Source organism: Chlamydotis macqueenii, chromosome 3, assembly GCF_036417535.1.
Source record: "Chlamydotis macqueenii isolate bChlMac1 chromosome 3, bChlMac1.mat, whole genome shotgun sequence".
Lineage (NCBI taxonomy): Eukaryota > Metazoa > Chordata > Aves > Otidiformes > Otididae > Chlamydotis > Chlamydotis macqueenii.
Window position 1 is genome coordinate 113,640,631 of NC_141558.1, and position 22,081 is coordinate 113,662,711.

Consider the following 22,081-nt stretch of genomic DNA (forward strand, 5'->3'; position numbering starts at 1 on the left):
TTTGTATAATTTATTAACAATGAGAGCGTGTTAACTCTCAAGGTCCTGTTTCTTTAGAAATCCATTGTTTCTGTTCTGGAGACGGTGCTTCCTTGACTCTCGGATAATGAATCCAAGAATCAATACCTTCAAATTTAAGGGCTGTAGGTGTTCCTAGAAGCACCTGATATGGTTCTTTCCATTCTTGTAGAAGAGGTTCTGAGTCACAAGTTTTCAGGTACACGTGATCTCCTGGTTGAAAGCGGTGAACTGGGGAATCTAAAGAAAGAGCCTGTGTGACGGTTACCTATCTTTTTAAAGCATTTGGAGTTCTTCTGAGGGATATCAACTACAATTTCATTTCATTATGCCCAGCCTGACGCTGTCTGCTCAGCACACTCAGGGCGCTACGCATCGGAAGGACACCGTGGGTTTGTGCTCTTCTTCCAGTTTTATTCAGAAGTTTGGTTTGCCTTCTGAAGAAAGAGGCAGCGCTGCCCGGCTTAGCAGTGCCAGCAGCAGAGCACTTGCGGGGCGCGTCCTGATGTTTGCTGCACGCTTTGGGAGCTCAGGATGAGGATGGTCTGAGTTGCCAGGGAAAAGACGGAGATTTCACTGTCATTCTTCAAGGTGTGAAGGGCTGCGACAGAGAGACACAGAGCTGAGATGAACCCCTGCGTCTGCAGAGACCCCCAGGCATCCCCTCCAGACCGTGCTCTCTACTCACCCCTGCAGATCTCCGACACCTTCTCCCGGCTTTGGTCCCTCAGGGTGCGAGCGGCAAGCCCTAGGCACAGAGCTTCGTCAGAGCTCCCGCTCCCCAGCGTGCTCCCCGCAGCACAGTCCCCAGCCCTGCCAGCTGGGCTGCACGGTCTCCTCCCCCTCGTCAGGGCTGACCCCAGGGAAGACCACTACCCAAGGGGGCCTGGAGCGAGCAAGGCAGCCACCAAGCCCACCTGCGTGGGCAGGGCTGGGAGAGGGAGGCCAAGGGGCTGCACGGGGCCGCCGGGGCTCTGGCAGACACAGGGCTGCTCCTTGCTGCCAGTGCAGCAGCAGGGACTGGGGCCAGGCTGCCAAAAGAGGCACCCCGGGGGCAGTGGCTCACCCAAGAACCTGACGGCCGTCTCCCGCAAGCTGGCCTGAGTGTCTTTCAGGTACGGCAGGCTCTGACGACAGTAGTCTTCAGCCCTGCTCCTGTCCCGCGCCAGCTGCAGAGAGCGCAAGGGTACGGGCATGTCACGGCCCCTCCCCACTCGGCCACAGCAGTGCCTCCTCCCGCACCCCCAAGCATTGCTGAGACCCCTCCATCCCGCGTTTTGCAGGGAGGGGAGAGGAGCCCGGAGAAGAGCCCCTGGGGGCCTCTGCTCTTCAGGACAGGGATCAAGGATGTGGCTGCAGGCTGTGGACTCCGGGCTGGAGCCAGGCAGGCGACGCACAGCTGCAGAGCCCGCAGCCCAGACGCGGGGGGCAGCCCTCGTCCGGCCTGGGCCCAGGGGCTTGGGGGTTGTGCTCACCAAGCACTCTCCAATCCTCCACGTCTGCTGGGTCTGCAGCAGCTGTCTGAGCTCCTGCCACTTGAGCAGCTCTGCTGCAGCAAGGAGGGCTTCCCTGGAGACCTGCAGAGCAGCAGAAGCTGCGAGATGGCACCACGGCCTGGGGAAGGAGACCTGCTGTCCCCCTCCCCTTGGCTTTGTTCCTGGGCTGATCCCGCCCTTAGGAAGCTGGGCCGTGCCCTGGCTCAAACACCTGGGGATCTCATCTCTGCGTAGCTTGGAAATCTGTACCTTGGCCACGCTCTGCACTTGGTCACGCATGTGAAAGAAGAGTGGGAGCAGGCCCATTCGTGCTGTCGTCTTCATCTGTCTCCTGTTCTTCCTCAGCACAATCTGCATGAGCTTTCCAAAGAGGCTGATGGAGAGCTCTCTCAGCGGCATGAACTCCTGGGAGGGAGAAGCACAGTAGCACTTCAGCAACACGAGCGCTCTGCCCACGGTGAGGAGAAGCGTTAGCATGGCTGATGTGAGGGGAGATGCTTTGGGCTCGGCTTCTGCACGCTGGAATTGTGCGCCAAACCTGCAGCTGCGGCTGAATGGCCCCTGGCCCGTGAAAGGCCTCTCAAGAGAGTTCCCTCAGGCAGCGGCTGTGCCTCCAAGTGCTCCCCCCAGCCACCCAGCGTTCCCCAGCAGCTGCACCAGCCATGCTAGGGAAGAGCTCTCCGCAGCCGGGCTCAGGAGGAGGTCCTGGGCAATACCTCCGCGGCATGCACCGCTGGCTCAGCCTCAGCCCCTTTGCCGCGGTGTCTGCGGACAACATGTGGTGTCCTGCCCGGCAGCGCAGCTCGGGGAGCCGTGGGGGCTCTGGGGGCAGCTGTGAGGGAGAAGCTGGGCTGGGCTGCAGAACCCAGAAGCCATCCCACAAGAGCCGGGGGCAGAAAGGAGAAGGAGACCCTGCTTGGAGTGCTGCCCGCAGGGCTGGGCTGCAGGGCAGCTGTCATTGCCCCGTGCCCCTCTCTGGGGCTCAGGCTCCCGCATCAGCCTTACGTGGTCAAAGAGGGGCAGGAGCTTCTCCGCCAGCTGCAAAGCGATGCGGCTGGCCTCCTCCTTCTTCAGCTGACCCATCACATTTTGGAAGACCACCAGGGCCTTCCTCTTGATATCTTCATAGGCATCCTGCAGAACCTCCAGCATGTCTGGCAGGATGACCTGAATTCTTCTTGCCTGTGTGAAAAAGAGAGTCAGCATTCCTGTGACAAGGTCCGTGCCTGGAAAGTTCCCCAGGCTGCCACCAGGCCCCACCGCGGCAGGGAGGGCCTTTGGAGCAGTCACCCCACCGCCTGACTGCCAGCCAAGGCCAACCACCGCCTCACCCCCTGCCCCAGCCCCCGGCTGCCAACATGGCTCCCCTTGATGACGCCCTGCTCACCATGTCAGCTCTCTCCGACAATGTGATGACGCCTGTGAGCACCAGTGAGATCATCTCCAGGCTGGAATGCCTCAGAAACCTCCAGGCTTTGTGCATTGTCTGCAAGTCCTGGCCTTCCAAGTCATCGGAGGCCAGCAGCTGAAAGAACCCCAGCAGAAAGTCAGCGGCCGGCAGAGCCGCTGAGGCTCCCCACAGCGTGCAGCTCCTGGTTCCCAGCGTCAGCTGAGGACAAAGGGCACCAAGGCTTTTTCTGGTAACTCACAGCCAAGCAAAGGAGGCAGGTTTGCTCTGAGGAAGTGTCAAAGAGGCTGTTCTGGGCGTGCTGGAGTTGGAGGAACAGCTCCTTCAAGATGTTATCCAGCGTCTGGGGTGTGGAGAACATGAGCTCCCACATGGCCCGGGCAGTGCTGCAAGCCAGAGCGCTCTGTCAGCCGGGCTGCCTCGGCCACAGCAGCACGGCCTGGGACAGCCGGGCGGGACGCAGACCCTGCCCCTGGGTTGGGACGCCCCGGGCAGCAGGAGAGGGCTGAGGTGGTGGTGTTCCCGGTGGGGCTGTCAGCCAGAGAGTCCCCGGGCCCCTCTCCCCACAGGGAACAAGCCCTCAGGGGGCTTGTCAGGGCCAGCACCTGTCTCCTCGCATCTCCAGCATGGTCCTGACTGCCTCCCCAGGGTCCCTGTTAGCCATCAGGAGGAGCAGCGACTCCACGCTCTGCCGGGCTGGTGCCGTGCTGATGCCTGTCAGGTTTCTGTGGATGCAGCTCAGGATCTTTGGCACCTGGAGGGGACGCAGGTGAGGATGGTGCTGCCACTGGGGTGCAGCCATTTCCTCAGCTGCCCTTCCCATCCCTCTCTGCTGCCTTCAGGTGCCTTCTGGTGCCTGAGACAGCTGGGTTTGGGAGAGAGGGAGGGAGGGAGCAAGAAGGCCTGACAGGGCTCAAGGGCAGGGCAATCCAGCCAGCGGCCACTTACATCCGTCAGCCAGAAGTCAGGGTCTCCCATAACCACATCCATCATGCTGCCGGCCAGCTCCCTGTCAAAGGTGCTGTAGTCTCTCATGGCCTCAATGATTGTGAGGACGATGTCTGCCCTCTCTTCGGGCTGGAGGTATTTTCCAAAGGCCTGTGGGCGGGAGGCAGGGAGTGAAGACATGCCACCTCCAGTCTGGGTGCCTTTGCTCACACGAGTGCCGTGCTGATGCCACGGAGAAGTGTTCCAGCAAGGGGGAAGCTCACTACCTTGGTAATGTGCCTGGCGTCGGGCGAAGAGCGCAAGGAGGTGATCTCAGCTTCCCAGTCCCCTTGGAGCTGTGCACGATCCTCTGGCAGTGTCGTGCCTAAAGAGCAGGGCAAAGGCAGAAGAGTCGGCAAGACACAGCAGCTTAGGCAGCAAGCTTCCCAAATCCGGAAAAGAGCGTGGAACTAGGAATGGCTGAGGAGACAGGTTACGATCCACAGTCGCGGAGGAGGTGCTGGATAGCGGTGTAAACTGAAGGTTGACCTGCCTCCAGTGTACCTATGCGAAGGCTCCTGGCCTGGGAAACTCCAAGGACCTAGAGCTCTGCAGGCAGTCCCACAGTTAAAGCGTGGTTGGAATAATGGTGCCATGACAGGAGGGGCGGCTCGCGTGGCGGGCGCGTTGCGAGGCAGGGCTGTGAGCTCTTCAGGAGAGATGGGGAAGACGTGGATTGGGGCTGCCTCCTGGCTGAAGGAGCAGCTCAGCTCCACGGGACGATGAGCAGTGTGGGAGAGAGCGTGTGGGTCGGGAGCAGAGGAGAGGCAGTGCTGGTGACGTGGTGGTGCCTCCAGCAAGCGCAAGAGCAGTCCGTGGCAATGGCCAGGAAGAGAAGCAGATGTCTCGGCTGATGTCAGTCTGCGCAGGGATGCTGCTGCCACAGCTTCTCTTACATTGTTGCTGACGCTTGAACACGAGGAGGGAACAAAGAGCGTCCAAAGCGGGACAGCTGGTCTTTCCTCCCTGGCAGGAAAGTAGGAGGAGGTGTCCCAGCAGCTGTCCGAGGACTGGGATCTGGATGTCTCCGTAGGAGGCACATCTGTCCTCATCTTGAGCAGCCTGGGCAAGGGAGGCAGAAGAGCAGAATTGCTGAGGTCAGAGCCCGGAAGCCAAGAGTGTGCTCAGAGCTGGGTGCAGGCGCGTCAGAGCTTTGCAGGGCCCCACGGGCCCCAGCTCCCAAAGCAGCTAGCTGGGCGGCAGCCCCACGCAGGGAGAGCTGCCGGGCCTGCGCTTGCACCACGCTCCTTGCCGTTCTCGTACGACACTGGCCCGGGAGCAGAGCTGGCTCCTGGCAGAGAGGGGGCTGGGGAGAGAAGCCCGTGGGGAAGGGAGGGAGCAAGACCCCCGCTTCAGCGCAGAGGAGGCGGAGCGCTGAAACCTGTGCCCAGGCTTGCCTTGCGGGCACCTGGGAGCTGCAGGCTGCACCGCTGTGCGGGCACGGAAGAGGGTCTGACTGGCAGGTGCCTGGTCCTTACCTCCAGTGAGGAACAGTTGGCCAGCAAATGGCCCAGCTTCCTAATCCTCTCCACGGCCCTCTCCCGCACCTCTGGTCTCTCGCAGTCCGTGAAGAACAGGAGCATCTGGGGCGAGAGGAGAGAAGCTGCTGGTGAGCCCTGGCAGCAGACACCCCCTCCAGCACAAGCAGCGCGGCTCAGCTCCTGAGCTGGACTCGCACAGTCCATGGCGGCTTCCTCTGCTCTCGAGCAAAGGTGCGGACCGTCCACTCAAGAGTGGCCAATCCCTTCCCTGCAGGGTGAGGAACAGCCCCGCTCTTTGCACGTGCCAGACCTGAAAGATACTCTGCAGCTCCTCGCTGACTCTGGAGGCGGGAGCGCTGAGCACCAATGCCTCCAGCATCTTGTCCATGGCACGCAGGTTCTGCAAGGAAGACAAAGAGCTGTGGCCATGATTGTGCTGTCCCTCCCACTGCCAGAGCCAAGGGAGGACTCCTGCGCTGAGTTGCGGTGCCCGGGAGAGACCCCGGGACAGACAACCTGTTGCAGGCAGAGCAGCCTGCGCCACTGGACGTGGCCAGGCCCAGGGGAAGGGGACGAAGGGCTGAGGGTGGGAAAGCAAAGCCGAGAGGCTGGCCTGCCTTGGATCTCTGGTGATATGGCAGCACAGGGTGGCCAGGGAGCAGCCCCGAGGGACTGGGGGCTCCTGGAGCTCACTCAGCACTTGCCTTGAAGTAGAGGCGTGTTTCCAGGCTGTGCATTTCCTCTGCTGGAGGAAGCCAGAAGACAGTGGAGAAGCAGGCTTGTAGGAGGCCTATCTCTTTGCCGTCCAGCACCGACTCCACTGAGCTGCAAAGAGGGAGAGGGGCCAGTGGGACACTGGTGCTGGGAGCGGAGCCTGGAGGCCTCGTGCAGGTGAACACGGAGCTGTGGGACAGGGTCCCCAGGAGGGATGGGCAGGTACCTCAATGCGGCGATGGCACGCATGGCTTTCTGCCGCACCGCCGTTTGCATTTTGTCCCTGGGCTCCTCTGTCAGCAGCACCTGCAGAGCACAAGTGGGATGGGCCCTGGCAGCTGGCAGCACCCAGTGCCAGCAGACCCTCGCCCTGCGCAGGCGCTGTCCCCACAGGGTGCCTGTGCCGGCAAAGCCCTTCCGCAGAGCCGTGGGGTTTCCCCTTACCCAGATGTTCTCTGGCAGCTGGTACGTGTGGCAGAAGAAATCCAGGCCCTGGAACAAGTCGTGCCGCTTGGCGGTTCTGCACAGAACGCAGATGCAGTTCAGGAACACCATCTGCTGGCCCTCCTCCTGGCAGCCGGGGGACAGAGAGAGAAACGGGGAGCGTGAGGCAGGGGACAGGCGGCCAGCGGGACCGGAGCACCGGGGGTGCAGTGCCGTGTGGGAGAACTGGGAGAAGCAGCTCTGCCCAGCCAGCACAGCTCCAGCAGCCCGGCAGCAGAGCCCCTGTCAGCAGAGGCGGGCAGAGCCGCAGGTGAAATGGGCACGGTTACCTGCTGGGGGCTGGTGACAAAGGCGTGGATGAAGTCCACAGTTTCCTGTTGCACTGCGTAGACAGGCAACCAGCTGTCATCTAAGGAAGGAGGAGAGCAGGGAGGGTGTGGAGAAGGGCCGGTGGCAGGAGAGAGCAGAGGAAGGAAATCTGCCCTGTGTGCAGCCGCCTGCCCACTCCCCTGGCCCAGTGTTCCCGTGCGTGCCAGGGCTGGAGGGTGCCCGGCAGCCGGGCTGCCATGCTGGAGCACAGCGTGGCGGGGAAAGCCCCCAGTGCCATCGGCTGAGGACATCCCTTGCAGGTGGGCAGGAAAGGTCCCCGTCCCACAGCATGGCTGCCTCCTGCCAGCCCAGCTGCCTCCGGCTGCCTGTGCCCGGAGCAGGAGCTGGGTCCCCTCTGCTCTCTCCCTCTTTGGGAGAGGCTGTGCTGGGGCCAGCTGCCAGCCCTGAGCATCCCTGTCATTCACGCAGAATCATGCCCCCCGCCCGCGGGATCCCCGCTGCCCATGTGCGTGGATACGTGATGGTGGCGTCGAGCAGGGTGCGCTCGCTGGCCCCAGCCCTGCCCCGACCAAGAGGGGCCCCTCACTCACCGATCTCCAGTGGCTCAACCATGGACGCCTCGTCAGGCTGCCCCAGGGAGCCGCTCTCTTGGGAAGGCCAGTCTTCCTGCCAGGACTCCGTGGGGCAGCTGGGAATGCTCTCTGCCATCCTGCGGGATGGAGGAAAGGGCTAGGAGGGGGGTTGTGGGGGAAGGATTGGCGAGAGGCCTCAGCTGCGCTTGCGGGCTCCTCGCTAGCTCCACGCGCTCCTGGCCTGTCCTGTCGCTGTCCTGCCGGACACTGAGGGCCGGGGGGCACAGCCGCGCTGACCGTATGCAGTGGGGTGGGGTGTCAGAATGGGGAGGTCACAAAGGGTCTCACTGTGACACGCTGCCCGGGCCGGGAGGGGCAGTGTTCTATGGGCTGCAGTGGGCCGGCTCAGCCCTCGGGCACCTGGGTGCTCTCAGGGTGCCCCCAGTCCACCGTTTTCCCTCACATCCCCTAGGACCTCCCTGTTGCCCTCCGCGGCGTCCCAGAGCCCCATGTTCAGACATGAACAGGGGCGGCGTGCCCCCACAACATCCCTTTGCTTTTGGCGCACTGCAGAGCCCTGCCTCTCCCCCTCGACGACATTAAAGCTGGAAGATTCACTGCAGCCTGGTTTTTGTCGCTTCACTCTTCTCTCCCCCTCGCCAAAGAGGAAGAGCTCCTGCAGAAAAGGGGAAAAGGAAAATGAAACGTCTTCCACTGAGTTTGCCCTTTGAGGACTGGGAAGCTCCCAGACATGGAGATTCCGGTCTCACTGGCTTGCTTCTCCGTCTGGCTTGTGATCGTGATGGAGACCAGCCTCTTACAGTCAGAGCCTTTCCCTGGCTCTGAACATCTCTTCCAGCACGGGCCCACCCAGGACCCCTCCTGGGGCCTTCGTTGCAGCCCAGAGCCCTGGCGCTGCCCCGGGGGTGGCTGTGTGGTAGCGCCGGGGCGGAGGAGGCCTGGGCCGGTGTGGCAGGGTGGCTGCGGCCTCAGTGGGGGCTTTGGGCTGAAGCGGGGAGGACGGACCCAGCAGGATACAGCTCTAAGGGCCGCACTGCTGGGCACGCTGGCAGCTGTAGCCTTGCATTCCAGCCCTTCCTGGCAGCCCCCTGGGTCGGAAGGGGAAGCTGGGAGCGGTCCTCTTCTGACAGAGCCCCGCTGTGCCGCCACGTTGGTCCACAGGCCGTGCCGCCACGTTGGTCCGCAGGCCGTGCCAGGCGCTGTCGTCCTGGTGCTGTTGCCTCGGCGTGCCTGTTCCACGGAGGCAGCCCAAGGAACCCCCACACAGCCCTAGGGAACCTGGAACAGCCCCTCTCTGCCCCTTCTCTGACTGCTCGAGCCGTGCCCTGCAGCCGCTGCCCAGCGTGACCACGCTCAGGCACCTTCAGGCCTCTGCTCTGCGCGAGCTGGCTGGGTGTGGGGGACGGGGCTGCCTGGTTGAGGACAAGTGGAGAGAACTGGGGACAGGATGGGAAAGAGGTGGATAAGGTCTGTCACCACACTCGGGAATCAAACTCCTTCACACCACTGTAGCAGTAAGAAACAGGCATTCTTTATTGCGGCGCCGGATGCGTGGGGGATCCTTCCACCTAGCGTGCACCTGTGTCTACAAATCCAAACGGAATATGTTCAGTAACTTCACACGGAATCAGCAGCAATTCCCAGAATATTGATACATAGTCATGAGTTTTGCTCCATCCTCCAGGCCTGCCTTTGTTCTACCATCCCTCTTAATCCCCCCACATATGCCTGGCTAACTTTTAACAGACAGAATAATAACTTTTCCTGACAATCCCAAAACTACGAGTTCTCCCTAAGGGTTAAGACATTACATAGCAAGTCCAGCCTATGTGACTGCAGTGACATAGGTAGCGCAAACTGCCTAATATTTCTGTCATTTTCAAAAATCATACTGTTCTCCAATTACATTGCTGAATCATCCTATGTCATGTAACATTTCCCTCCCTTTGAGACTTATTTACGCTCATTTTTAAGAATTCTCCTCTACTTAGAACTAATCTCTGTGATCGGTAAAACAAAACGTATCATTAGCACTACTTCTAAAATGCCTTTAATAGATTCTGTGTTCTGATATGATTTTGTATAATTTATTAACAATGAGAGAGTGTTAACTCTCAAGGTCCTGTTTCTTTAGAAATCCATTGTTTCTGTTCTGGAGACGGTGCTTCCTTGACTCTCGGATAATGAATCCAAGAATCAATACCTTCAAATCTAAGGGCTGTAGGTGTTCCTAGAAGCACCTGATATGGTTCTTTCCATTCTTGTAGAAGAGGTTCTGAGTCACAAGTTTTCAGGTACACGTGATCTCCTGGTTGAAAGCGGTGAACTGGGGAATCTAAAGAAAGAGCCTGTGTGACGGTTACCTATCTTTTTAAAGCATTTGGAGTTCTTCTGAGGGATATCAACTACAATTTCATTTCATTATGCCCAGCCTGACGCTGTCTGCTCAGCACGCTCAGGGCGCTACGCATCGGAAGGACACCGTGGGTTTGTGCTCTTCTTCCAGTTTTATTCAGAAGTTTGGTTTGCCTTCTGAGAAAGAGGCAGCGCTGCCCGGCTTAGCAGCGCCAGCAGCAGAGCACTTGCGGGGTGCGTCCTGATGTTTGCTGCACGCTTTGGGAGCTCAGGATGAGGATGGTCTGAGTTGCCAGGGAAAAGACGGAGATTTCACTGTCATTCTTCAAGGTGTGAAGGGCTGCGACAGAGAGAGACAGAGCTGAGATGAACCCCTGCGTCTGCAGAGACCCCCAGGCATCCCCTCCAGACCGTGCTCTCTACTCACCCCTGCAGATCTCCGACACCTTCTCCCGGCTTTGGTCCCTCAGGGTGCGAGCGGCAAGCCCTAGGCACAGAACTTCGTCAGAGCTCCCGCTCCCCAGCGTGCTCCCCGCAGCACAGTCCCCAGCCCTGCCAGCTGGGCTGCACGGCCTCCTCCCCCTCGTCAGGGCTGACCCCAGGGAAGACCACTACCCAAGGGGGCCTGGAGCGAGCAAGGCGGCCACCAAGCCCACCTGCGTGGGCAGGGCTGGGAGAGGGAGGCCAAGGGGCTGCACGGGGCCGCCGGGGCTCTGGCAGACACAGGGCTGCTCCTTGCTGCCAGTGCAGCAGCAGGGACTGGGGCCAGGCTGCCAAAAGAGGCACCCCGGGGGCAGTGGCTCACCCAAGAACCTGACGGCCGTCTCCCGCAAGCTGGCCTGAGTGTCTTTCAGGTACGGCAGGCTCTGACGACAGTAGTCTTCAGCCCTGCTCCTGTCCCGCGCCAGCTGCAGAGAGCGCAAGGGTACGGGCATGTCACGGCCCCTCCCCACTCGGCCACAGCAGTGCCTCCTCCCGCACCCCCAAGCATTGCTGAGACCCCTCCATCCCGCGTTTTGCAGGGAGGGGAGAGGAGCCCGGAGAAGAGCCCCTGGGGGCCTCTGCTCTTCAGGACAGGGATCAAGGATGTGGCTGCAGGCTGTGGACTCCGGGCTGGAGCCAGGCAGGCGACGCACAGCTGCAGAGCCCGCAGCCCAGACGCGGGGGGCAGCCCTCGTCCGGCCTGGGCCCAGGGGCTTGGGGGTTGTGCTCACCAAGCACTCTCCAATCCTCCACGTCTGCTGGGTCTGCAGCAGCTGTCTGAGCTCCTGCCACTTGAGCAGCTCTGCTGCAGCAAGGAGGGCTTCCCTGGAGACCTGCAGAGCAGCAGAAGCTGCGAGATGGCACCACGGCCTGGGGAAGGAGACCTGCTGTCCCCCTCCCGTTGGCTTTGTTCCTGGGCTGATCCCGCCCTTAGGAAGCTGGGCCGTGCCCTGGCTCAAACACCTGGGGATCTCATCTCTGCGTAGCTTGGAAATCTGTACCTTGGCCACGCTCTGCACTTGGTCACGCATGTGAAAGAAGAGTGGGAGCAGGCCCATTCGTGCTGTCGTCTTCATCTGTCTCCTGTTCTTCCTCAGCACAATCTGCATGAGCTTTCCAAAGAGGCTGATGGAGAGCTCTCTCAGCGGCATGAACTCCTGGGAGGGAGAAGCACAGTAGCACTTCAGCAACACGAGCGCTCTGCCCACGGTGAGGAGAAGCGTTAGCATGGCTGATGTGAGGGGAGATGCTTTGGGCTCGGCTTCTGCACGCTGGAATTGTGCGCCAAACCTGCAGCTGCGGCTGAATGGCCCCTGGCCCGTGAAAGGCCTCTCAAGAGAGTTCCCTCAGGCAGCGGCTGTGCCTCCAAGTGCTCCCCCCAGCCACCCAGCGTTCCCCAGCAGCTGCACCAGCCATGCTAGGGAAGAGCTCCCCGCAGCCGGGCTCAGGAGGAGGTCCTGGGCAATACCTCCACGGCATGCACCGCTGGCTCAGCCTCAGCCCCTTTGCCGCGGTGTCTGCGGACAACATGTGGTGTCCTGCCCGGCAGCGCAGCTCGGGGAGCCGTGGGGGCTCTGGGGGCAGCTGTGAGGGAGAAGCTGGGCTGGGCTGCAGAACCCAGAAGCCATCCCACAAGAGCCGGGGGCAGAAAGGAGAAGGAGACCCTGCTTGGAGTGCTGCCCGCAGGGCTGGGCTGCAGGGCAGCTGTCATTGCCCCGGGCCCCTCTCTGGGGCTCAGGCTCCCGCATCAGCCTTACGTGGTCAAAGAGGGGCAGGAGCTTCTCCGCCAGCTGCAAAGCGATGCGGCTGGCCTCCTCCTTCTTCAGCTGACCCATCACATTTTGGAAGACCACCAGGGCCTTCCTCTTGATATCTTCATAGGCATCCTGCAGAACCTCCAGCATGTCTGGCAGGATGACCTGAATTCTTCTTGCCTGTGTGAAAAAGAGAGTCAGCATTCCTGTGACAAGGTCCGTGCCTGGAAAGTTCCCCAGGCTGCCACCAGGCCCCACCGCGGCAGGGAGGGCCTTTGGAGCAGTCACCCCACCGCCTGACTGCCAGCCAAGGCCAACCACCGCCTCACCCCCTGCCCCAGCCCCCGGCTGCCAACATGGCTCCCCTTGATGACGCCCTGCTCACCATGTCAGCTCTCTCCGACAATGTGATGACGCCTGTGAGCACCAGTGAGATCATCTCCAGGCTGGAATGCCTCAGAAACCTCCAGGCTTTGTGCATTGTCTGCAAGTCCTGGCCTTCCAAGTCATCGGAGGCCAGCAGCTGAAAGAACCCCAGCAGAAAGTCAGCGGCCGGCAGAGCCGCTGAGGCTCCCCACAGCGTGCAGCTCCTGGTTCCCAGCGTCAGCTGAGGACAAAGGGCACCAAGGCTTTTTCTGGTAACTCACAGCCAAGCAAAGGAGGCAGGTTTGCTCTGAGGAAGTGTCAAAGAGGCTGTTCTGGGCGTGCTGGAGTTGGAGGAACAGCTCCTTCAAGATGTTATCCAGCGTCTGGGGTGTGGAGAACATGAGCTCCCACATGGCCCGGGCAGTGCTGCAAGCCAGAGCGCTCTGTCAGCCGGGCTGCCTCGGCCACAGCAGCACGGCCTGGGACAGCCGGGCGGGACGCAGACCCTGCCCCTGGGTTGGGACGCCCCGGGCAGCAGGAGAGGGCTGAGGTGGTGGTGTTCCCGGTGGGGCTGTCAGCCAGAGAGTCCCCGGGCCCCTCTCCCCACAGGGAACAAGCCCTCAGGGGGCTTGTCAGGGCCAGCACCTGTCTCCTCGCATCTCCAGCATGGTCCTGACTGCCTCCCCAGGGTCCCTGTTAGCCATCAGGAGGAGCAGCGACTCCACGCTCTGCCGGGCTGGTGCCGTGCTGATGCCTGTCAGGTTTCTGTGGATGCAGCTCAGGATCTTTGGCACCTGGAGGGGACGCAGGTGAGGATGGTGCTGCCACTGGGGTGCAGCCATTTCCTCAGCTGCCCTTCCCATCCCTCTCTGCTGCCTTCAGGTGCCTTCTGGTGCCTGAGACAGCTGGGTTTGGGAGGGAGGGAGGGAGGGAGCAAGAAGGCCTGACAGGGCTCAAGGGCAGGGCAATCCAGCCAGCGGCCACTTACATCCGTCAGCCAGAAGTCAGGGTCTCCCGTAACCACATCCATCATGCTGCCGGCCAGCTCCCTGTCAAAGGTGCTGTAGTCTCTCATGGCCTCAATGATTGTGAGGACGATGTCTGCCCTCTCTTCGGGCTGGAGGTATTTTCCAAAGGCCTATGGGCGGGAGGCAGGGAGTGAAGACGTGCCACCTCCAGTCTGGGTGCCTTTTCTCACACGAGTGCCGTGCTGATGCCACGGAGAAGTGTTCCAGCAAGGGGGAAGCTCACTACCTTGGTAATGTGCCTGGCGTCGGGCGAAGAGCGCAAGGAGGTGATCTCAGCTTCCCAGTCCCCTTGGAGCTGTGCACGATCCTCTGGCAGTGTCGTGCCTAAAGAGCAGGGCAAAGGCAGAAGAGTCGGCAAGACACAGCAGCTTAGGCAGCAAGCTTCCCAAATCCGGAAAACAGCTTGGAACTAGGAATGGCTGAGGAGACAGGTTATGATCCACAGTCGCGGAGGAGGTGCTGGATAGCGGTGTAAACTGAAGGTTGACCTGCCTCCAGCGTACCTATGCGAAGGCTCCTGGCCTGGGAAACTCCAAGGACCTAGAGCTCTGCAGGCAGTCCCACAGTTAAAGCATGGTTGGAATAATGGTGCCATGACAGGAGGGGCGGCTCGCGTGGCGGGCGCGTTGCGAGGCAGGGCTGTGAGCTCTTCAGGAGAGACGGGGAAGATGTGGATTGGGGCTGCCTCCTGGCTGAAGGAGCAGCTCAGCTCCACGGGACGATGAGCAGTGTGGGAGAGAGCGTGTGGGTCGGGAGCAGAGGAGAGGCAGTGCTGGTGACGTGGTGGTGCCTCCAGCAAGCGCAAGAGCAGTCCGTGGCAATGGCCAGGAAGAGAAGCAGATGTCTCGGGTGATGTCAGTGTGCGCAGGGATGCCGCTGCCACGGCTTCTCTTACATTGTTGCTGACGCTTGAACACGAGGAGGGAACAAAGAGCGTCCAAAGCGAGACGGCTGGTCTTTCCTTCCTGGCAGGAAAGTAGGAGGAGGTGTCCCAGCAGCTGTCCGAGGACTGGGATCTGGATGTCTCCGTAGGAGGCACATCTGTCCTCATCTTGAGCAGCCTGGGCAAGGGAGGCAGAAGAGCAGAATTGCTGAGGTCAGAGCCCGGAAGCCAAGAGTGTGCTCAGAGCTGGGTGCAGGCGCGTCAGAGCTTTGCAGGGCCCCACGGGCCCCAGCTCCCAAAGCAGCTAGCTGGGCGGCAGCCCCACGCAGGGAGAGCTGCCGGGCCTGCGCTTGCACCACGCTCCTTGCCGTTCTCGTACGACACTGGCCCGGGAGCAGAGTTGGCTCCTGGCAGAGCGGGGGCTGGGGAGAGAAGCCCGTGGGGAAGGGAGGGAGCAAGACCCCCGCTTCAGCGCAGAGGAGGCGGAGCGCTGAAACCTGTGCCCAGGCTTGCCTTGCGGGCACCTGGGAGCTGCAGGCTGCACCGCTGTGCGGGCACGGAAGACGGTGTGACTGGCAGGTGCCTGGTCCTTACCTCCAGTGAGGAACAGTTGGCCAGCAAATGGCCCAGCTTCCTAATCCTCTCCACGGCCCTCTCCCGCACCTCTGGTCTCTCGCAGTCCGTGAAGAACAGGAGCATCTGGGGCGAGAGGAGAGAAGCTGCTGGTGAGCCCTGGCAGCAGACACCCCCTCCAGCACAAGCAGCGCGGCTCAGCTCCTGAGCTGGACTCGCACAGTCCATGGCGGCTTCCTCTGCTCTCGAGCAAAGGTGCGGACCGTCCACTCAAGAGTGGCCAATCCCTTCCCTGCAGGGTGAGGAACAGCCCCGCTCTTTGCACGTGCCAGACCTGAAAGATACTCTGCAGCTCCTCGCTGACTCTGGAGGCGGGAGCGCTGAGCACCAATGCCTCCAGCATCTTGTCCATGGCACGCAGGTTCTGCAAAGAAGACAAAGAGCTGTGGCCATGATTGTGCTGTCCCTCCCACTGCCAGAGCCAAGGGAGGACTCCTGCGCTGAGTCGCGGTGCCCGGGAGAGACCCCAGGACAGACAACCTGTTGCAGGCAGAGCAGCCTGCGCCACTGGACGTGGCCAGGCCCAGGGGAAGGGGACGAAGGGCTGAGGGTGGGAAAGCAAAGCCGAGAGGCTGGCCTGCCTTGGATCTCTGGTGATATGGCAGCACAGGGTGGCCAGGGAGCAGCCCCGAGGGACTGGGGGCTCCTGGAGCTCACTCAGCACTTGCCTTGAAGTAGAGGCGTGTTTCCAGGCTGTGCATTTCCTCTGCTGGAGGAAGCCAGAAGACAGTGGAGAAGCAGGCTTGTAGGAGGCCTATCTCTTTGCCGTCCAGCACCGACTCCACTGAGCTGCAAAGAGGGAGAGGGGCCAGTGGGACACTGGTGCTGGGAGCGGAGCCTGGAGGCCTCGTGCAGGTGAACACGGAGCTGTGGGACAGGGTCCCCAGGAGGGATGGGCAGGTACCTCAATGCGGCGATGGCACGCATGGCTTTCTGCCGCACCGCCGTTTGCATTTTGTCCCTGGGCTCCTCTGTCAGCAGCACCTGCAGAGCACAAGTGGGATGGGCCCTGGCAGCTGGCAGCACCCAGTGCCAGCAGACCCTCGCCCTGCGCAGGCGCTGTCCCCACAGGGTGCCTGTGCCGGCAAAGCCCTTCCGCAGAGCCGTGGGGTTTCCCCTTACCCAGATGTTCTCTGGCAGCTGGTATGTGTGGCAGAAGAAATCCAGGCCCTGGAACAAGTCATGCTGCTTGGCGGTTCTGCACAGAACGCAGATGCAGTTCAGGAACACCATCTGCTGGCCCTCCTCCTGGCAGCCGGGGGACAGAGAGAGAAACGGGGAGCGTGAGGCAGGGGACAGGCGGCCAGCGGGACCGGAGCACCGGGGGCGCAGTGCCGTGTGGGAGAGCTGGGAGAAGCAGCTCTGCCCAGCCAGCACAGCTCCAGCAGCCCGGCAGCAGAGCCCCTGTCAGCAGAGGCTGGCAGAGCCGCAGGTGGAATGGGCACGGTTACCTGCTGGGGGCTGGTGACAAAGGCGTGGATGAAGTCCACAGTTTCCTGTTCCACTGCGTAGACAGGCAACCAGCTGTCACCTAAGGAAGGAGGAGAGCAGGGAGGGTGTGGAGAAGGGCCGGTGGCAGGAGAGAGCAGAGGAAGGAAATCTGCCCTGTGTGCAGCCGCCTGCCCACTCCCCTGGCCCAGTGTTCCCGTGCGTGCCAGGGCTGGAGGGTGCCCGGCAGCCGGGCTGCCATGCTGGAGCACAGCGTGGCGGGGAAAGCCCCCAGTGCCATCGGCTGAGGACATCCCTTGCAGGTGGGCAGGAAAGGTCCCCGTCCCACAGCATGGCTGCCTCCTGCCAGCCCAGCTGCCTCCGGCTGCCTGTGCCCGGAGCAGGAGCTGGGTCCCCTCTGCTCTCTCCCTCTTTGGGAGAGGCTGTGCTGGGGCCAGCTGCCAGCCCTGAGCATCCCTGTCATTCACGCAGAATCATGCCCCCCGCCCGCGGGATCCCCGCTGCCCATGTGCGTGGATACGTGATGGTGGCGTCGAGCAGGGTGCGCTCGCTGGCCCCAGCCCTGCCCCGACCAAGAGGGGCCCCTCACTCACCGATCTCCAGTGGCTCAACCGTGGACACCTCGTCAGGCTGCCCCAGGGAGCCGCTCTCTTGGGAAGTCCAGTCTTCCTGCCAGGACTCCGTGGGGCAGCTGGGAATGCTCTCTGCCATCCTGCGGGATGGAGGAAAGGGCTAGGAGGGGGTTGTGGGGGAAGGATTGGCGAGAGGCCTCAGCTGCGCTTGCGGGCTCCTCGCTAGCTCCACGCGCTCCTGGCCTGTCCTGTCGCTGTCCTGCCGGACACTGAGGGCTGGGGGGCACAGCCGTGCTGACCGTATGCAGTGGGGTGGGGTGTCAGAATGGGGAGGTCACAAAGGGTCTCACTGTGACACGCTGCCCGGGCCGGGAGGGGCAGTGTTCTATGGGGTGCAGTGCGCCGGCTCAGCCCTCGGGCACCTGGGTGCTCTCCGGGTGCCCCCAGTCCACCGTTTTCCCTCACATCCCCTAGGACCTCCCTGTTGCCCTCCGCGGCGTCCCAGAGCCCCATGTTCAGACACGAACAGGGGCGGCGTGCCCCCACAACATCCCTTTGCTTTTGGCGCACTGCAGAGCCCTGCCTCTCCCCCTCGACGACATTAAAGCTGGAAGATTCACTGCAGCCTGGTTTTTGTCGCTTCACTCTTCTCTCCCCCTCGCCAAAGAGGAAGAGCTCCTGCAGAAAAGGGGAAAAGGAAAATGAAACGTCTTCCACTGAGTTTGCCCTTTGAGGACTGGGAAGCTCCCAGACATGGAGATTCCGGTCTCACTGGCTTGCTTCTCCGTCTGGCTTGTGATCGTGATGGAGACCAGCCTCTTACAGTCAGAGCCTTTCCCTGGCTCTGAACATCTCTTCCAGCACGGGCCCACCCAGGACCCCTCCTGGGGCCTTCGTTGCAGCCCAGAGCCCTGGCGCTGCCCCGGGGGTGGCTGTGTGGTAGCGCCGGGGCGGAGGAGGCCTGGGCCGGTGTGGCAGGGTGGCTGCGGCCTCAGTGGGGGCTTTGGGCTGAAGGGGGGAGGACGGACCCAGCAGGATACGGCTCTAAGGGCCGCACTGCTGGGCACGCTGGCAGCTGTAGCCTTGCATTCCAGCCCTTCCTGGCAGCCCCCTGGGTCGGAAGGGGAAGCTGGGAGCGGTCCGCTTCTGACAGAGCCCCGCTGTGCCGCCACGTTGGTCCACAGGCCGTGCCGCCATGTTGGTCCGCAGGCCGTGCCAGGCGCTGTCGTCCTGGTGCTGTTGCCTCGGCGTGCCTGTTCCACGGAGGCAGCCCAAGGAACACCCACACAGCCCTAGGGAACCTGGAACAGCCCCTCTCTGCCCCTTCTCTGACTGCTGGAGCCGTGCCCTGCAGCCGCTGCCCAGCGTGACCACGCTCAGGCACCTTCAGGCCTCTGCTCTGCGCGAGCTGGCTGGGTGTGGGGGACGGGGCTGCCTGGTTGAGGACAAGTGGAGAGAACTGGGGACAGGATGGGAAAGAGGTGGATAAGGTCTGTCACCACACTCGGCAATCAAACTCCTTCACACCACTGTAGCAGTAAGAAACAGGCATTCTTTATTGCGGCGCCGGATGCGTGGGGGATCCTTCCACCTAGCGTGCACCTGTGTCTACAAATCCAAACGGAATATGTTCAGTAACTTCACACGGAATCAGCAGCAATTCCCAGAATATTGATACATAGTCATGAGTTTTGCTCCATCCTCCAGGCCTGCCTTTGTTCTACCATCCCTCTTAATCCCCCCACATATGCCTGGCTAACTTTTAACAGACAGAATAATAACTTTTCCTGACAATCCCAAAACTACGAGTTCTCCCTAAGGGTTAAGACATTACATAGCAAGTCCAGCCTATGTGACTGCAGTGACATAGGTAGCGCAAACTGCCTAATATTTCTGTCATTTTCAAAAATCATGCTGTTCTCCAATTACATTGCTGAATCATCCTATGTCATGTAACATTTCCCTCCCTTTGAGACTTATTTACGCTCATTTTTAAGAATTCTCCTCTACTTCGAACTAATCTCTGTGATCGGTAAAACAAAAGGTATCATTAGCACTACTTCTAAAATGCCTTTAATAGATTGTGTGTTCTGATATGATTTTGTATAATTTATTAACAATGAGAGAGTGTTAACTCTCAAGGTCCTGTTTCTTTAGAAATCCATTGTTTCTGTTCTGGAGACGGTGCTTCCTTGACTCTCGGATAATGAATCCAAGAATCAATACCTTCAAATCTAAGGGCTGTAGGTGTTCCTAGAAGCACCTGATATGGTTCTTTCCATTCTTGTAGAAGAGGTTCTGAGTCACAAGTTTTCAGGTACACGTGATCTCCTGGTTGAAAGCGGTGAACTGGGGAATCTAAAGAAAGAGCCTGTGTGACGGTTACCTATCTTTTTAAAGCATTTGGAGTTCTTCTGAGGGATATCAACTACAATTTCATTTCATTATGCCCAGCCTGACGCTGTCTGCTCAGCACGCTCAGGGCGCTACGCATCGGAAGGACACCGTGGGTTTGTGCTCTTCTTCCAGTTTTATTCAGAAGTTTGGTTTGCCTTCTGAGAAAGAGGCAGCGCTGCCCGGCTTAGCAGTGCCAGCAGCAGAGCACTTGCGGGGTGCGTCCTGATGTTTGCTGCACGCTTTGGGAGCTCAGGATGAGGATGGTCTGAGTTGCCAGGGAAAAGACGGAGATTTCACTGTCATTCTTCAAGGTGTGAAGGGCTGCGACAGAGAGACACAGAGCTGAGATGAACCCCTGCGTCTGCAGAGACCCCCAGGCATCCCCTCCAGACCGTGCTCTCTACTCACCCCTGCAGATCTCCGACACCTTCTCCCGGCTTTGGTCCCTCAGGGTGCGAGCGGCAAGCCCTAGGCACAGAGCTTCGTCAGAGCTCCCGCTCCCCAGCGTGCTCCCCGCAGCACAGTCCCCAGCCCTGCCAGCTGGGCTGCACGGCCTCCTCCCCCTCGTCAGGGCTGACCCCAGGGAAGACCACTACCCAACGGGGCCTGGAGCGAGCAAGGCAGCCACCAAGCCCACCTGCGTGGGCAGGGCTGGGAGAGGGAGGCCAAGGGGCTGCACGGGGCCACCGGGGCTCTGGCAGACACAGGGCTGCTCCTTGCTGCCAGTGCAGCAGCAGGGACTGGGGCCAGGCTGCCAAAAGAGGCACCCCGGGGGCAGTGGCTCACCCAAGAACCTGACGGCCGTCTCCCGCAAGCTGGCCTGAGTGTCCTTCAGGTACGGCAGGCTCTGACGACAGTAGTCTTCAGCCCTGCTCCTGTCCCGCGCCAGCTGCAGAGAGCGCAAGGGTACGGGCATGTCACGGCCCCTCCCCACTCGGCCACAGCAGTGCCTCCTCCCGCACCCCCAAGCATTGCTGAGACCCCTCCATCCCGCGTTTTGCAGGGAGGGGAGAGGAGCCCGGAGAAGAGCCCCTGGGGCCTCTGCTCTTCAGGACAGGGATCAAGGATGTGGCTGCAGGCTGTGGACTCCGGGCTGGAGCCAGGCAGGCGACGCACAGCTGCAGAGCCCACAGCCCAGACGCGGGGGGCAGCCCTCGTGCAGCCTGGGCCCAGGGGCTTGGGGGTTGTGCTCACCAAGCACTCTCCAATCCTCCACGTCTGCTGGGTCTGCAGCAGCTGTCTGAGCTCCTGCCACTTGAGCAGCTCTGCTGCAGCAAGGAGGGCTTCCCTGGAGACCTGCAGAGCAGCAGAAGCTGCGAGATGGCACCACGGCCTGGGGAAGGAGACCTGCTGTCCCCCTCCCCTTGGCTTTGTTCCTGGGCTGATCCCGCCCTTAGGAAGCTGGGCCGTGCCCTGGCTCAAACACCTGGGGATCTCATCTCTGCGTAGCTTGGAAATCTGTACCTTGGCCACGCTCTGCACTTGGTCACGCATGTGAAAGAAGAGTGGGAGCAGGCCCATTCGTGCTGTCGTCTTCATCTGTCTCCTGTTCTTCCTCAGCACAATCTGCATGAGCTTTCCAAAGAGGCTGATGGAGAGCTCTCTCAGCGGCATGAACTCCTGGGAGGGAGAAGCACAGTAGCACTTCAGCAACACGAGCGCTCTGCCCACGGTGAGGAGAAGCGTTAGCATGGCTGATGTGAGGGGAGATGCTTTGGGCTCGGCTTCTGCACGCTGGAATTGTGCGCCAAACCTGCAGCTGCGGCTGAATGGCCCCTGGCCCGTGAAAGGCCTCTCAAGAGAGTTCCCTCAGGCAGTGGCTGTGCCTCCAAGTGCTCCCCCCAGCCACCCAGCGTTCCCCAGCAGCTGCACCAGCCATGCTAGGGAAGAGCTCCCCGCAGCCGGGCTCAGGAGGAGGTCCTGGGCAATACCTCCACGGCATGCACCGCTGGCTCAGCCTCAGCCCCTTTGCCGCGGTGTCTGCGGACAACATGTGGTGTCCTGCCCGGCAGCGCAGCTCGGGGAGCCCTGGGGGCTCTGGGGGCAGCTGTGAGGGAGAAGCTGGGCTGGGCTGCAGAACCCAGAAGCCATCCCACAAGAGCCGGGGGCAGAAAGGAGAAGGAGACCCTGCTTGGAGTGCTGCCCGCAGGGCTGGGCTGCAGGGCAGCTGTCATTGCCCCGGGCCCCTCTCTGGGGCTCAGGCTCCCGCATCAGCCTTACGTGGTCAAAGAGGGGCAGGAGCTTCTCCGCCAGCTGCAAAGCGATGCGGCTGGCCTCCTCCTTCTTCAGCTGACCCATCACGTTTTGGAAGACCACCAGGGCCTTCCTCTTGATATCTTCATAGGCATCCTGCAGAACCTCCAGCATGTCTGGCAGGATGACCTGAATTCTTCTTGCCTGTGTGAAAAAGAGAGTCAGCATTCCTGTGACAAGGTCCGTGCCTGGAAAGTTCCCCAGGCTGCCACCAGGCCCCACCGCGGCAGGGAGGGCCTTTGGAGCAGTCACCCCACCGCCTGACTGCCAGCCAAGGCCAACCACCGCCTCACCCCCTGCCCCAGCCCCCGGCTGCCAACATGGCTCCCCTTGATGACGCCCTGCTCACCATGTCAGCTCTCTCCGACAATGTGATGACGCCTGTGAGCACCAGTGAGATCATCTCCAGGCTGGAATGCCTCAGAAACCTCCAGGCT

At 61.1% G+C, this 22,081-nt stretch overlaps 3 protein-coding genes across 3 annotated transcripts; all 3 read right to left on the minus strand.

Annotated features, from left to right (window-relative positions):
* Positions 1 to 482: 482 nt before the first annotated feature.
* Positions 483 to 4,961, minus strand: LOC147601432 (uncharacterized). The gene is made up of 12 exons (XM_086744663.1): positions 4,475 to 4,961; positions 4,137 to 4,234; positions 3,871 to 4,020; positions 3,528 to 3,676; positions 3,164 to 3,308; positions 2,902 to 3,039; positions 2,520 to 2,696; positions 1,764 to 1,919; positions 1,494 to 1,595; positions 1,085 to 1,187; positions 707 to 766; positions 483 to 619 (listed from the first exon to the last, which is right to left on the minus strand). Exons 1-12 carry the CDS (start codon positions 4,959 to 4,961, stop codon positions 483 to 485), a joined length of 1,902 nt encoding a protein of 633 aa, XP_086600789.1.
* A 5,068-nt stretch (positions 4,962 to 10,029) lies between these two features.
* On the minus strand, positions 10,030 to 13,522 carry LOC147601433 (maestro heat-like repeat-containing protein family member 7). Its single transcript, XM_086744664.1, has 10 exons — positions 13,418 to 13,522; positions 13,075 to 13,223; positions 12,711 to 12,855; positions 12,449 to 12,586; positions 12,067 to 12,243; positions 11,311 to 11,466; positions 11,041 to 11,142; positions 10,632 to 10,734; positions 10,254 to 10,313; positions 10,030 to 10,166 (listed from the first exon to the last, which is right to left on the minus strand). Exons 1-10 carry the CDS (start codon positions 13,502 to 13,504, stop codon positions 10,030 to 10,032), a joined length of 1,254 nt encoding a protein of 417 aa, XP_086600790.1. The 5' UTR covers positions 13,505 to 13,522.
* Positions 13,523 to 17,154: 3,632 nt separating this feature from the next.
* LOC147601434 (maestro heat-like repeat-containing protein family member 7) lies at positions 17,155 to 22,080 on the minus strand. The gene is made up of 9 exons (XM_086744665.1): positions 21,994 to 22,080; positions 21,612 to 21,788; positions 20,856 to 21,011; positions 20,586 to 20,687; positions 20,178 to 20,280; positions 19,800 to 19,859; positions 19,600 to 19,712; positions 17,867 to 18,002; positions 17,155 to 17,270 (listed from the first exon to the last, which is right to left on the minus strand). The coding sequence occupies exons 1-9, from the start codon at positions 22,045 to 22,047 to the stop codon at positions 17,155 to 17,157; spliced, it is 1,017 nt and encodes a 338-aa protein (XP_086600791.1). The 5' UTR covers positions 22,048 to 22,080.
* Between the last annotated feature and the right edge of the window lies 1 nt (position 22,081).

Coding starts and splice junctions, on each gene's coding strand:
- LOC147601432 (XM_086744663.1), bottom strand. CDS start 4,961: ATGAGGACAGATGTGCCTCCTACGGAGACATCCAGATCCCAGTCCTCG. Junction 4,235..4,474: donor ATTCCAACCACGCTTTAACT/GTGGGACTGCCT, acceptor CCTGCTCTTTAG/GCACGACACTGCCAGAGGAT. Junction 1,596..1,763: donor AAGTGCAGAGCGTGGCCAAG/GTACAGATTTCC, acceptor GCTGCTCTGCAG/GTCTCCAGGGAAGCCCTCCT.
- LOC147601433 (XM_086744664.1), bottom strand. CDS start 13,504: ATGAGAGACTACAGCACCTTTGACAGGGAGCTGGCCGGCAGCATGATG. Junction 10,735..11,040: donor GGAGGATTGGAGAGTGCTTG/GTGAGCACAACC, acceptor CGCTCTCTGCAG/CTGGCGCGGGACAGGAGCAG. Junction 10,314..10,631: donor GACGGCCGTCAGGTTCTTGG/GTGAGCCACTGC, acceptor TTCTGTGCCTAG/GGCTTGCCGCTCGCACCCTG.
- LOC147601434 (XM_086744665.1), bottom strand. CDS start 22,047: ATGATCTCACTGGTGCTCACAGGCGTCATCACATTGTCGGAGAGAGCT. Junction 20,688..20,855: donor AAGTGCAGAGCGTGGCCAAG/GTACAGATTTCC, acceptor GCTGCTCTGCAG/GTCTCCAGGGAAGCCCTCCT. Junction 19,860..20,177: donor GACGGCCGTCAGGTTCTTGG/GTGAGCCACTGC, acceptor CTCTGTGCCTAG/GGCTTGCCGCTCGCACCCTG.